This window comes from Nerophis ophidion, linkage group LG02, assembly GCF_033978795.1.
Source record: "Nerophis ophidion isolate RoL-2023_Sa linkage group LG02, RoL_Noph_v1.0, whole genome shotgun sequence".
Taxonomy (NCBI): Eukaryota; Metazoa; Chordata; class Actinopteri; order Syngnathiformes; family Syngnathidae; genus Nerophis; species Nerophis ophidion.
This window is the reverse complement of record NC_084612.1, coordinates 52,589,401-52,602,151: the sequence shown is the minus strand read 5'-3', so window position 1 is coordinate 52,602,151 and position 12,751 is coordinate 52,589,401. Positions and strand designations below refer to the sequence as shown.

At 40.0% G+C, this 12,751-nt stretch overlaps 1 protein-coding gene across 1 annotated transcript in view; it reads left to right on the top strand.

Moving 5' to 3' along the window:
* Window positions 1–11,231, top strand: part of ece1 (endothelin converting enzyme 1) — an 83,188-nt gene extending 71,957 nt beyond the window's left edge. The window contains exon 18 of the mRNA XM_061886329.1: window positions 8,101–11,231. Coding sequence (XP_061742313.1) covers window positions 8,101–8,277 — 177 coding nt within the window. The 3' untranslated portion in view covers window positions 8,278–11,231. The remainder of the gene's footprint in view (window positions 1–8,100) is intronic.
* Window positions 11,232–12,751: the final 1,520 nt, after the last annotated feature.

Genomic DNA, 12,751 nt, shown 5'->3' with positions numbered 1-12,751 from the left:
CAAAATGAATTGGCCGTTTTTATAACATTTGCCATTTGTACATTTTTCAATCTATTCAAACCATTCCACCTTCAACATATTCCACTCATCCTGGACATTCAAAATATAATTTTTCAAAGTTCAATAAAATTCCAGGATTTTTTTTCAAACCTTTTTTTGACCCTTTCTTTGGTGACTACACCTTCCACATTTTTCAAACCACTTCAACCGTTCCACCGTCCAAACATTCCTCTTAATCAGGACAAAAACCCGAGTTGTTTTTGAACTGGAAAAATTCCCGGATTTCCCCAAATTCCTGGAATTCCTTAATACCATTTTTAAATTAAAAATGTTACTACTTTATCATTTCTTGACCGATTTTAAAAATTCCAACACTGACTCATTTAAAATATTCAACTCTTTTAACATTTTCCCAAAAATGTTCGCTTTTCCTGAAATTCCCAAATTTCCATGAAATTCCCATTGAAATGAATGGGATAATTTTTAAAGTTCTACAACTCCCACATTTTTTATTGGATTTGAACCGTTCCAACTTGAAAATATTCAGCCCAGTCGAGAATTGTGTGCTTCCCTTAAACAATTTTTTTTAATTCCCGGATTTTCCAGTTTTCAGGGACATTTTGTTATCCAGCAAACACGTTCCCAAGTTCCAAACAAAATTACATTTTCCCTGGAAATTCCACTCTTCAACATTCAAAGAAATCCAACATTGAAACTATTCTTCCATTCATACTACATTCTATCTGCATTTCACTTTCACTTCAGCATTGGAGCATTCACACGCTATTCGTTCAGGAATTGCCTCTTCTAGTTCAACTTTAACGTTGTCAAAAATGATGGCATTAGTTGTGGTTATATCATTTCACTCAATCTTAGCGCATTACGTTTTTAAATGTTTAAAGTTAACGTTATTGTCTACATATGTCTCAACCTCTTCTGTTGCTTGACTGAGAGCAACAACACTACCAGCATGTGACACCAAGATAAACATGGTAGTTATGTGTACACCATACAACTTACATATAGGAGAAGGTGAAAGCATCACTCCTAAGGTAATATCTTCATGTTCTGTTGCCAAATTAAATTGAAAAAATTTGATCATGTTGCATATTTATGTACTTTTTTGTAGGGCTGCGTGATATGGCTGTTTATTAATATCTCGATATTTTTGGCCCATGTCAAGATACATGATATATATCGCTATATTTTGCCTTAGCCTTGAATGAACACTTGATGCATATAATCACAGCAGTATGAGGATTCTATGTGTCTACATTAAAACATTCTTGTTCATACTGCAATAATACATGCTCATTTTAAACGTTCATGCAGAGAGGGAAATCCCAACCAAGTCAATTTAGGAAAACTGTATTTATTAAACAGTTATTAAGCAGTGGCACAAACATTCATTTTATTTCCAAAACAGAAAGTGCAAGATTGTCAGAGACATTTTAAAAAGCTATTAGTAAACTATTGTGCATGATGTCTCTAGGATGACATATCAAAACAACACTAAATTAACGTGTATTTTTTGTACAGAACGCCACTACAATAGTTAAAAACAAATAAAGTGCACTTTTGTGCATGATGTTATACAATATATTACAAAAACTGTCAAATAAAAATGAACTGCATAATAGGAAATCAAATAGTGTATGTCCCTAGTTATGTGGTAGGTTCATGCGGACGTTATCTCCTTCTGTTGATTTTTTTTTCATACGGTGTTGATTTGGAAATTGTTGCTTCGGCATTTTATGGGTGCGGAACTGAACAGAGATGTTGAAATGCAGTTTCAAGCACTCTTCATTCTCCAGCGGGTGAGTTTTCAAATGATGCTACTAATTAGCAGTGCCGCTACTTTTTGTAGCAACGCTTTTGCCGCATAGTTGTTCAACATCTTCCCGTTTGAAGCCAAACCACCGCAAGATAATGAACCCCGTGCTGTTTTTCTTGGGAATTAATTATTTCTCCATTTGTTACTAGATTCGCACTTTCTCTCTCTTGTATTACCCCTCGCAATGCACCGTTAGCACCACAGCTAATGTTACCCATGTAGCTACCTCTCTGCTCGGGGAGGGCGTGTGACATTGCACGCGTGACGTATGTAAGAATGTGCGCTTGTTTAAAGTCTTTGTGAGAAGGAGTGACAAGAAGGAGTGGGAAACGCATGCAGTGTAATGCCCGCAACGAAAAGCAACTGTGTGAGAATGTATACTCAAATATCACAGTATAGTCCTTTTCTATATCGCACACTATATCGAGTACCGTATTTTTCGGACTATAAGTCGCTCCGGAGTATACGTCGCACCGGCCGAAAATGCACAATAAAAAAGGAAAAAAACATATATACAGTATATATATAGTATAGGTCGCATTTTTGGGGGAAATTTATTTGATAAAACCCAACACCAAGAATAGACATTTCAAAGGCAATTTAAATTTATAAATAATAGTGAACAACAGGCTGAATAAGTGTACGCCGTATGACGCATAAATAACCAACTGAGAACGTGCCTGGTATGTTAACGCAACACATCATGGCAAGAGTCATTCAAATAACTATAACATATAGAACATGCTATACGTTTACCTAACAATCTGTCACTCCCGATCGCTAAATCCGATGAAATCGTCTTCCTCGATGTCGCTTCTAGTATGCGCACCACTAGCGTCCTTTTTTTCTGCTGCTCGATTGCTGTTCTCTGCAGCATATTTCACTACGTCCAGCTTGTAATCTGCAGAATATGATTTATTTTTCCGTGCCATTTCAGTACAGTCATTCTCAGTTTTTATAAATTACCGCCAATGTTGATGTGATCCATTTTAATAGCTCCGGCAGTAGCGTATAGCATATAGCACAGGGGTCGGGAACCTTTTTGGTTGAGAGAGCAATACAAGCCAAGTATTTTAAAAAGTATTTCCGTGAGAGTCATATAATATATTTTTTAAGACTGAATACAACTAAATGCTCCGATCCGTTGTGGTGAAGAAGGACCTGAGCCGGAAGGCAAAGCTCTCAATTTAGCGGTCGAGCTACGTTCCCATCCTCACCTATGGTCATGAGCTTTGGGTCATGACCGAAAGGATAAGATCACGGGTATAAGAGGCCGAAATGAGTTTCCTCCGCCGTGTGGCGGGGCTCTCCCTTAGAGATAGGGTGAGAAGCTCTGTCATCCGGGAGGAACTCAAAGTAAAGCCGCTGCTCCTCCACATCGAGAGGAGCCAGATGAGGTGGTTCGGCCATCTGGTCAGGATGCCACCCGAACGCCTCCCGAGGGAGGTGTTTAGAGCACGTCCAACCGGTAGGAGGCCACGGGGAAGACCCAGGACACATTGGGAAGACTATGTCTCCCGGCTGGCCTGGGAACGCCTCGGTATCCCCCGGGAAGAGATAGACGAAGTGGCTGGGGAGAGGGAAGTTTGGGCTTCCCTACTTAGGCTACTACCCCCGCGACCCGACCTCGGATAAGCGGAAGAAGACGGATGGACAACTAAATGCATGCATTTTTAAGTAAGACCAATATTTTTAGAGTATAAATAAGTCTCTTATTCCTTTTAATAACATTGTTATTCTGAAGCTAACCAACAATAAATAAAATACTTCTGACCATTAATTCGACTTCTTGAACAGGTGTGGTAGAAACTGGATGGATGGATTAAAGTGCATGAGAATGTTTTATATTTTGAACGTTATTTTTAACGCTGTTATTACCAGGGGAATTATTCATTTCTTACCGTGTTAAGCAATGTCAGCTAAGATTTATCTGAGTGCCAGGTGCAGTCATCAAAAGAGCCACATCTGGCTCTAGAGCCATAGGTTCCCTACCCCGGATATAGCAGTTAGCATTCCACAACCCACAATGCACTTCTGCAATGACCCGCCCCCTCCGAATTCTTATTGGTTGGCATGTGAGTGACGATTGCTGACGTGTGTGTGACAATTGCGGACATTTTCTTCGAAGCTCACGCGAATGAGATGAATAATATTATTTGATATTTTACGGTAATGTGTTAATAATTTCACACATAAATCGCTTTGGAGTATACCTCGCACCCACGGCCAAACTATGAAAAAAAACGTTGACTTATAGCCCGAAAAATACGGTATATCGATATATCACCCAGCCCACCTTTGATGAGAAATATGTGATTGACTGTGGAGTTTTCATGTTCTCCCCATGACTGTGTGGCTTCCCACCGGGTACTCCGGCTACCTCCCACCACCAAAGACATACACCAGGGGATAGGCCCCTCCCACCTCCAAAGACATGCCCCTGGGGATAGGCTCCTCCCACCTCCAAAGACATGCCCCTGTGGATAGGCCCCTCCCACCTCCAAAGACATGCACCTGGGGATAGGCCTCTCCCACCTCCAAAGACATGCACCTGAGGATAGGTTGATTGGCAACACTAAATAGTCCCCAGTGTGTGAATGTTGTCTATCTGTGTTTGCCCTGTGATGAGATGGCGACTTGTATTTTTTGATTGAAACTATTATACTAATAATCTATTTATTAGTAGATTGCACAGCACAGTACATATTCCGTACAATTGACCACTAAATGGTAACACCCGAATAAGTTTTTCAACTTGTTTAAGTCGGGGTCCACGTTAATCAACTCATGCTACAAACATATACTATCATCATAATACAGTCATCACACAAGTTAATCATCAGAGTATATACATTGAATTATATACATTATTTACAATCAGGGGGGTGGGATGAGGAGGGTTTGGTTGATATCAGCACTTCAGTCATCAACAATTGCATCATCAGAGAAATGGACATTGAAACAGTGTAGGTCTGACTTAGTAGGATATGTACAGCCAGCAGAGAACATACATTAGAAATACATTTGATTATTTACATTTGGTTATTTACAATCCAGTGAGATGGGATGTGGAGGGGGGAGGGTGTTAGTAAAGGGTTGAAGTTGCCTGGAAGTGTTGTTTTAGTGCTGTTTTGAAGGAGGATAGAGATGCACTTACTTTTACACCCGTTGGGAGTGCATTCCACATTTATGTGGAATAGGAGAATGAGTTTAGACCTTTGTTAGATCGGAATCTGGGTTTAACGTGGTTTGTAGAGCTCCCCCTGGTGTTGTGGTTATGGCGGTCATTTACGTTATAGAAGTGGTTTGACATGTACTTCGGTGTCAGGGAGGTGTAGCGGATTTTATAGACTAGGCTCAGTGCAAGTTGTTTTACTCTGTCCTCCACCCTGAGCCAGCCCACTTTGGAGAAGTGGGTTGGAGTGAGGTGTGATCTAGGGTGGAGGTCTAAAAGTAACCTGTACCCTGCCTTCCGCCCGAATGCAGCTGAGATAGGCTCCAGCACCCCCCGCGACCCTAAAAGGGACAAGCGGTAGAAAATGGATGGACCCGATCAAAGTCAGCATTTTCTCTGATCCGTTTTAGAAAGTTTAACATGTCATTGTGACAAATATAAACATTGAATTGATAAATGTGATCTCATAAAGGGGCACTGCACTTCTCTTTTGTAAATTTGTCTATCATTCACAATCTTTATAAAACAAAAACAAATGTTTTATTAATTCTAATTTTTTAAATACGGAAAGTAGAAGGTGGCTAACAATGCAGCTAATGAGAGTACACAATTGCGCCCATGAAGCCCTCCAATAAAACATCCAAAAAGCACCAACAACACTTTATTTATAACTCGTGACCTAAATATAAACCAAGTATATTGTTATTATAAACGCTAATGATGTGGAACTACTTTTAGCTGTGCCATGATCACAGACCGGTTACTAGCTTATGCTGCTATATTGACATATTGAGCTGCTGCTTCTGCGTTTGTGAAAAATAATTGTAGATTATAAATCATGCCTCTCGTCTGTATAGTAGAAGGTTGTGTTTGATTGTATTTCATTCCCAAATAAATGCAACAACAGCATGGGGCAGAAATAAGTACGACCTGTCAAAGAAAAGTGCAATAGAGAGGCTCTGAGACGAGGGAAACAGAGCCTGGGAGATAACGGAGAGGGAGGGAAACGTGACCGCCTTTGTGAGAGCCAAGGAAGAGGGAAAAAAAAGATTGTTTTTAGGTTCCATTTTTGGGTCGATTCAATTTGTTACTTTTTTATGTGCCATATTTTTCAAACCATTGGTGGGGGGGCACACATTATAAGCTGCATTAAAGAGGTTATAATATGATTATTTTCTAAATGTAAAATACTTCTTTGTGGTCTACATAACATGTAATAGTGGTTCTTTGCTCCAAATGTTGCATAGATTACGTTTTACACATCATCTTCAAGTTGATCTTCAGAATGAGCATTTTGTGGGCGGTTTTATTTACGTGCCTCCACATCGACAGCGTCTTCACCTTGTACCGGTGGTTTTTAGCGCTTCCATAACAAGTCTACTAACAGATGGGTTAGAAATGTACACTACTTTGCCCTAGGGTAAACTGAGTAACACATGGCACACTGACAAAGCTTAACCTATTGTTACTATAACAATCTACAAGGTTAATATAGGTTGCTTCTCTTTCTTCCCCTCCATTTTTCGGTATTCATTTTGTATCTGTAGTTATCATTACATATATGTATTGTTACATTTGCACAACTGTAATGTTGATGATAGAGGTAAATCATTGGTATTGTTCATTATCAATAGCGCTATCTCTATTGGTATTTGTATTGATCCATTTGTAGTGTAATAATGTTCATTGTTATTGTCATTTCTGTATTATTATTTATTTCACTAACCTGCTTCTTTGCTATCACTTTTACCATCATATTTGTACATATCCTATTTGCTGATGTTGCTCTCTTGTTGTTGTTGTTGTTGTTGTTATTGTTGTGTTTGCTTTTGTTGTTGTCTCTCTGTCGAATTCCCCTCCTGTGCCCACAATTTCCCACTCTGTCTACCTTTTTTTATATTTCTATCTCCTCCTGCTCCAGCCTGGCTGCACCAAATAATTAAATAAATACATTTAATAAAGTCAAATACAAATAAGGCAACAAGAAAAGTATTCTACAGTTCTCTTTTGTAAATTAAATGTGAACAGCCGATATGGGCATCTACATCAACTATATGATTTGCTTGAGAAGCTGGACAGGACAACAACAACAAAAAAAGTACACTATTTTATATTAGAAATGGCAACAAGAGGCTATAGAAAAAGGACGCAAAGCACTGAGGGTAAACCCTAAACCATATATTGATAATCCACTGACGTCATTTATTGACCAGGCGTCAACCTGCAGTCCACATGTATCTCTTATGTGTGACTGCCATCTACTGGTCACACTTATCATTGCACCATGTAACAAATAAAATTGTTTGAAGGCTGGTAAGCACAACCAGAATTAATATGGACATTAGGCATAAGGCACACTGTATTCCTTCAAAACCGCTCTAAAACAACACCTCCAGGCAACTTCAACCCTTTACTAATACCCTCCCCCATTCACATCCCATGTCCCCGGATTATAAATAACCTAATGTAAATAATCAAATGTACTTCTAATATATATACTTGTTCTTATGCTATCTGAACTCACTATGTTCTCGGCTGGCTGTACATATCCTACTAAGTAAGACCTACACTGTTTCAATGTCCATTTATCTTTTGATGCAATTGTTGATGACTGAAGTACTGATAACAACCAAAGCTCCTCATCCCACCCCCCGGATAGTAAATAATGTAAATAATTCAATGTATATACTATGATGATTAACCCGTGTGATGAGTGTATTATGCTGAAATTACATATTTGTACCATGAATTGATTAATGTGGACCCCGACTTAAACAAGTTGAAAAACTTATTCGGGTGTTACCATTTAGTGGTCAATTGTACGGAATATGTACTGAACTGTGCAATCTACTAATAAAAGTATCAATCAAACATCAAAGTCCATTTTAGAGAACATGAAAGGATTTGAAGTGGGCCTTGTAGTCGGAGAAAGGAGGTAGAGTTGTAATCCAGGACGTATTTATTGGCTCTGTTTAGTGCCACTAAAAAATGAAAGCCTCCTGTACTGGATCCTGAGTAGTCCCATTGCTTTGCAGCGACCACACTTTTGACTTCATGAGAGGAAAAAACTATCTACACCTTCTTCCCACAGGTGTGGTGCTCAGTCCGGACGCCTGAGAGCTCGCACGAGGGCGTCATCACCGACCCGCACAGTCCGTCCAGATTCCGAGTCATCGGGACGGTCTCCAATTCGCAGGAATTCTCCCATCACTTTGGCTGCAAGGCCAACTCGCCCATGAACCCCAAACACAAGTGTGAGCTGTGGTAGTGCCTTCCAAAACACAGAACCAGCCTACCTGTCTTACCACTAACCTGTCTCTCTGCGCCTTCTTGCCAGGACTCTTTGGAGGCTTCCGTCTCTATCTTCAGGTTGAATGTTTGCCATAAATGTGCTGTTTTTTTCTAACACTGGAGATAAAAACCTTTAAGGATGAGAGAAGAATTCTCACGTTTTCTAGCCACTAACATCTGATGATTCATTGTTTTTTCCCAATTTTGTTCAGGACTTATTCTGTATATCAGTGGTCCCCAACCACTACCGGCTCACACGTTCATTCATTCATTTACAAAATACCACAAGTTCTCCCACTTGACTTTGGCCTGTCCCACTAAACACACCAATAAGTTTGTTTGTATGTGTATATAACAACTTCTTTGTTATAGTACATTAATGGACATATCACACGTTAACGTGTCAGATTGTAGCCAAAGGCTAATTTCCATCTGCAGTGCCCTGCAGGGTCACAGGGGTTCTTAACCTTTTCCACTAGAGAAGGGCCCGAGGACCACGCCAATATTGCCACTGAATTAGTCATCTTACTCTTAATTTAGATCATATTCAATGATTATATCTAACTTTCTTACGGTTCACTACCTTGTCAAATGTTACAAAAGCATGTGTTCATCACAAAGATTATGTTGTTGATTTAACAAAATAAACCTTAGGCTTAGGTCAGGCTGATTTGAAAAATAAGTAAAACCAAATAAACAATACATTTACATACAATATGTAATATGGTGTGTTAGAATAAATTAACTAAATTAATAATAAATATATTTCTTAACTAAACTTTCGATAAAATGAATGTCACTTTAGTCATAATTTTTGTGCTTAAGAAATTTCTCTGATATTAGCGCCAGACTTCTTGTGTTTGATATTGTCATTACTGCCACAAGTGGTGGAAAACTATATTACAAATGTATACCGCTGCGGCCTTTACAGACCACAGCTGAAAAAACATATATTACAATTCTAGGGGGCCAAACACTGGGCCCTGGCCCTATGATTAATAAACACTGGAATTTAGCAGTGGTGTGCCGTCAGTGCCAGCAAGGCCTTCTCTGCTGACCTAACAGAAATCCATCCATCCATCCGTTTTCTACCGCTTATCCTGCTACAAAAATCATGATCATTATTTAAAAAAAGAAAATGTTATTTCTAATTGACTTTCCATAAATATATAAGTATTCATCATAGTCTTTTTATGTCATATTAGGCTCCAGTGTGGGCAGCACGGTGGAAGAGGGGTTAGTGCATCTGCCTCCCAATACGAAGGTCCTGAGTAGTCCTGGGTTCAGTCTCGGGCTTGGGATCTTTCTGTGTGGAGTTTGCATGTTCTCCCCGTGACTGCGTGGGTTCCCTCCGGGTTCTCCGGCTTCCTCCCACCTCCAAAAACATGCACTTGGAGATAGGTTGATAGGCAACACTAAATTGGCCCTTGTGTGTGAATGTGAGTGTGAATGTTGTCTATCTGTGTTGGCCCTACAATGAGGTGGCGACTTGTCCAGGGTGTACTCCGCCTTCCGCCCGAATGCCGCTGAGATAGGCTCCAGCAACCCCCCGCAATCCCAAAAAGGGACAAGCGGTTGGAAAACTGGATAGATGTATGGATTAGGCTCCAGTGTTGCTCTTTTAAGTTAGAGCTTTTATCCACTCAGAATTCAGCTAGCTTGTTGCCAGTGCTGTATGAATTCTGCCTTCTGACCCAACATTAGTGGCGACTGTGCAGTTTAACGAACGGAGGACATTCAGTTGACAGACAGCTGTGATAGCCGATCAGATCACAAGTTGTTGACAGTAGCCTTATGTTGAAAGCGACTGTGATTGGATACTCACTTGTTACTCCCAGGTATCCAATCACAAATTGTGATATACGAAAGCAGAAAGTGGTAGAGGAGCCATACCCGGCCAGCGGAGAAATCAGCGGTATTCACTTTTTTTAAGCAACAAAGTAGCAGAGCAAAATTAGGTGGCAGATGTAACGCTTTGCCTGCCATTTCGACTCAAATCAACCAACTACAAGCAGTATTGTGGATTCAAATATATTTTTTCACATTTAATGTTTTTTACAATTATTTTTGTTTTGACAGTACCACGTCCGATGCGGGTTTATTGATTTTTAAACGCGCAAAAAAATAGCCCTTTCTGTACACTACTGACAAGTTGAGTTGATTCTCTGCCCAGTAGTGCGCAAGTGTGTTTGTGTATAGTATTTTACAAGCCGTAGTCATGTGGCGACATACATGATGGTATTTTGAGAGGTATTTATTGAAGTCGGACTAAGTAGGACATCACTGAAGGCCAGATGGGAAACGTCGCTGCTATAGAATATGCCAGGGCTCCTACTACTTTAGCGTTATTTATGGTAGATTTTTCATTCTGTTTTTATCTGCCACGTGGGAATAATGTATACATAAAAGCGGTCCTGGTCCTGGTCCTGGACAAAAGGTTGGGGACCCCTGCTGTATATGAATGACAGAAACATGCATTTATGACGAGATGTCTGATCTCATAACCCATTACTTTCTGTTTCACATCCTTCATCCTAATTTCACTCCTTTATTCATGTCACTGTTTTATGCAACACAGGGGGACTTTTTGGTTTTGTTTGTAGCCCCGGGTGTTTTTAAGCCCGTTAAAATATGAAAGTCCGCTTAAAAAGGATTGCAAAGCCATATTTATCTGGAATGTTTAGAGTTCTCTCTCTGTAAGGGAAAAATGCACTGTGTGTGTACAACTTGGCCCAACAGTTATTTTGACTGGGAGAGAATTGCTGCCCTGACTATTTCCTGACAACGCGACTTTCCGACTGCTTGGAAACACGGAAAGAATATAGCAAGCAATAAAAACAAAAAGCTGCTGAGACAACCAAAATAGACCAAGATGATGCTGTTTTTGTGTGGAAATATTATTTTGTATAATAAAACAACCATAAAACTCGTGATTTTTGTTTGTCTTTTTATTTGAATGCAGTTTTACTGCAGAGGTTTCACAGGGATGTGCAAGAGGACAGTAGATGGCGCTGCTGTTGCAGAAAAAGAATGATTTGCAAATAGTTTGAATGAAAACTGAACAATGCCAGAAAAGGATTAAAAAAAATTATCTGATAAGAATATTTCAGGGAGTTGTATTTTTAATGTGATTATTGAACTAATAGTGTGTTTATGTTGTTTCATTATCTAACAGATTTTTTTTGTTATCCATCCATCCATTTTCCATCCATCCATTTTCTACAACTTAATTCCTTTTTTGGGGTTGCGGGGGGCGCTGGCGCCCATCCCAGCTACAATCGGGCGGAAGGCGGGGTACACCCTGGACAAGTCGTCACTTTATCGCAGGGCAAAAACAGATAGACAGACAACATTCACACTCACATTCACACACTAGGGCCAATTTAGTGTTGCCAATCAACCTATCCCCAGGTGCATGTCTTTGGAGGTGGGAGGAAGCCGGAGTACCTGGAGGGAACCCACGCATTCACGGGGAGGACATGCAAACTCCACACAGAAAGATCCCGAGCCTGGGATTGAACCCAGGACTGCAGGACCTTCGTATTGTTATAAGATGATAAAATTCAGCTTTGATGTTTGGATACGTGTGAATGTACATAATGATGTATATATATATAGATAGATAGATAGATAGATAGATAGATAGATAGATAGATAGATAGATAGATAGATAGATGGATGGATAGTACTTTATTGATTCCTTCAGGAGAGTTCCTTCAGGAAAATTTAAATTCCAGCAGCAGTGTACAGAGTTGAGATCAATTTTTTTTAAAAAGTAAAAAGTAAATAATGGGGGTTTAAAAGGAAACAAAATAGAGAAATATTACAAAAATAATAAAAACCATGGGAATAACAATATAACAGTAAAATAAGAATATAACAAGACAAAGTAGGCAGTAATGACCATGTTATGAAAACGTATTGCACTGTTAATGTTTTGCATCTCCTGTCATTCTAATACCCTCCGTCCCCCGTCCCAGAGAGGAGTTGTACAGTCTAATGGCGTGTGGGACAAAGGAGTTCTTGAGTCTATTAGTCCTGCACTTGGGATGAAGCAGTCTAGCACTGAACAGGCTCCTCTGGCTACTGATAACGCTATGCAAAGGGGGACTGGCATCATCCAGGATGCTCACTAGTTTTTTCAACAGTCCTCTTCTCTGCCACCGTCACCAGTGAGTCCAGTTTCATTCCGATTGTAGAACCGGCCCGCCTGATCAGTTTCTCAAGTCTGGAGCTGTCCTTCTTAGATGTACTGCGCCCTCAGCACACTACCATGTAGAACAGAACACTGGCAACCACAGACTGGTAGTACATCCACAGGAGTTTTCTACAAATGTTGAAGGAGTGCAGCCTCCTGAGGAAGTACAGCCTGCTCTGTCCTTTCTTGTACTGGTGGTCCGTGTTAACAGTCCAGTCCAGCTTATTGTCCACCCAAACCCCGAGGTACTTGA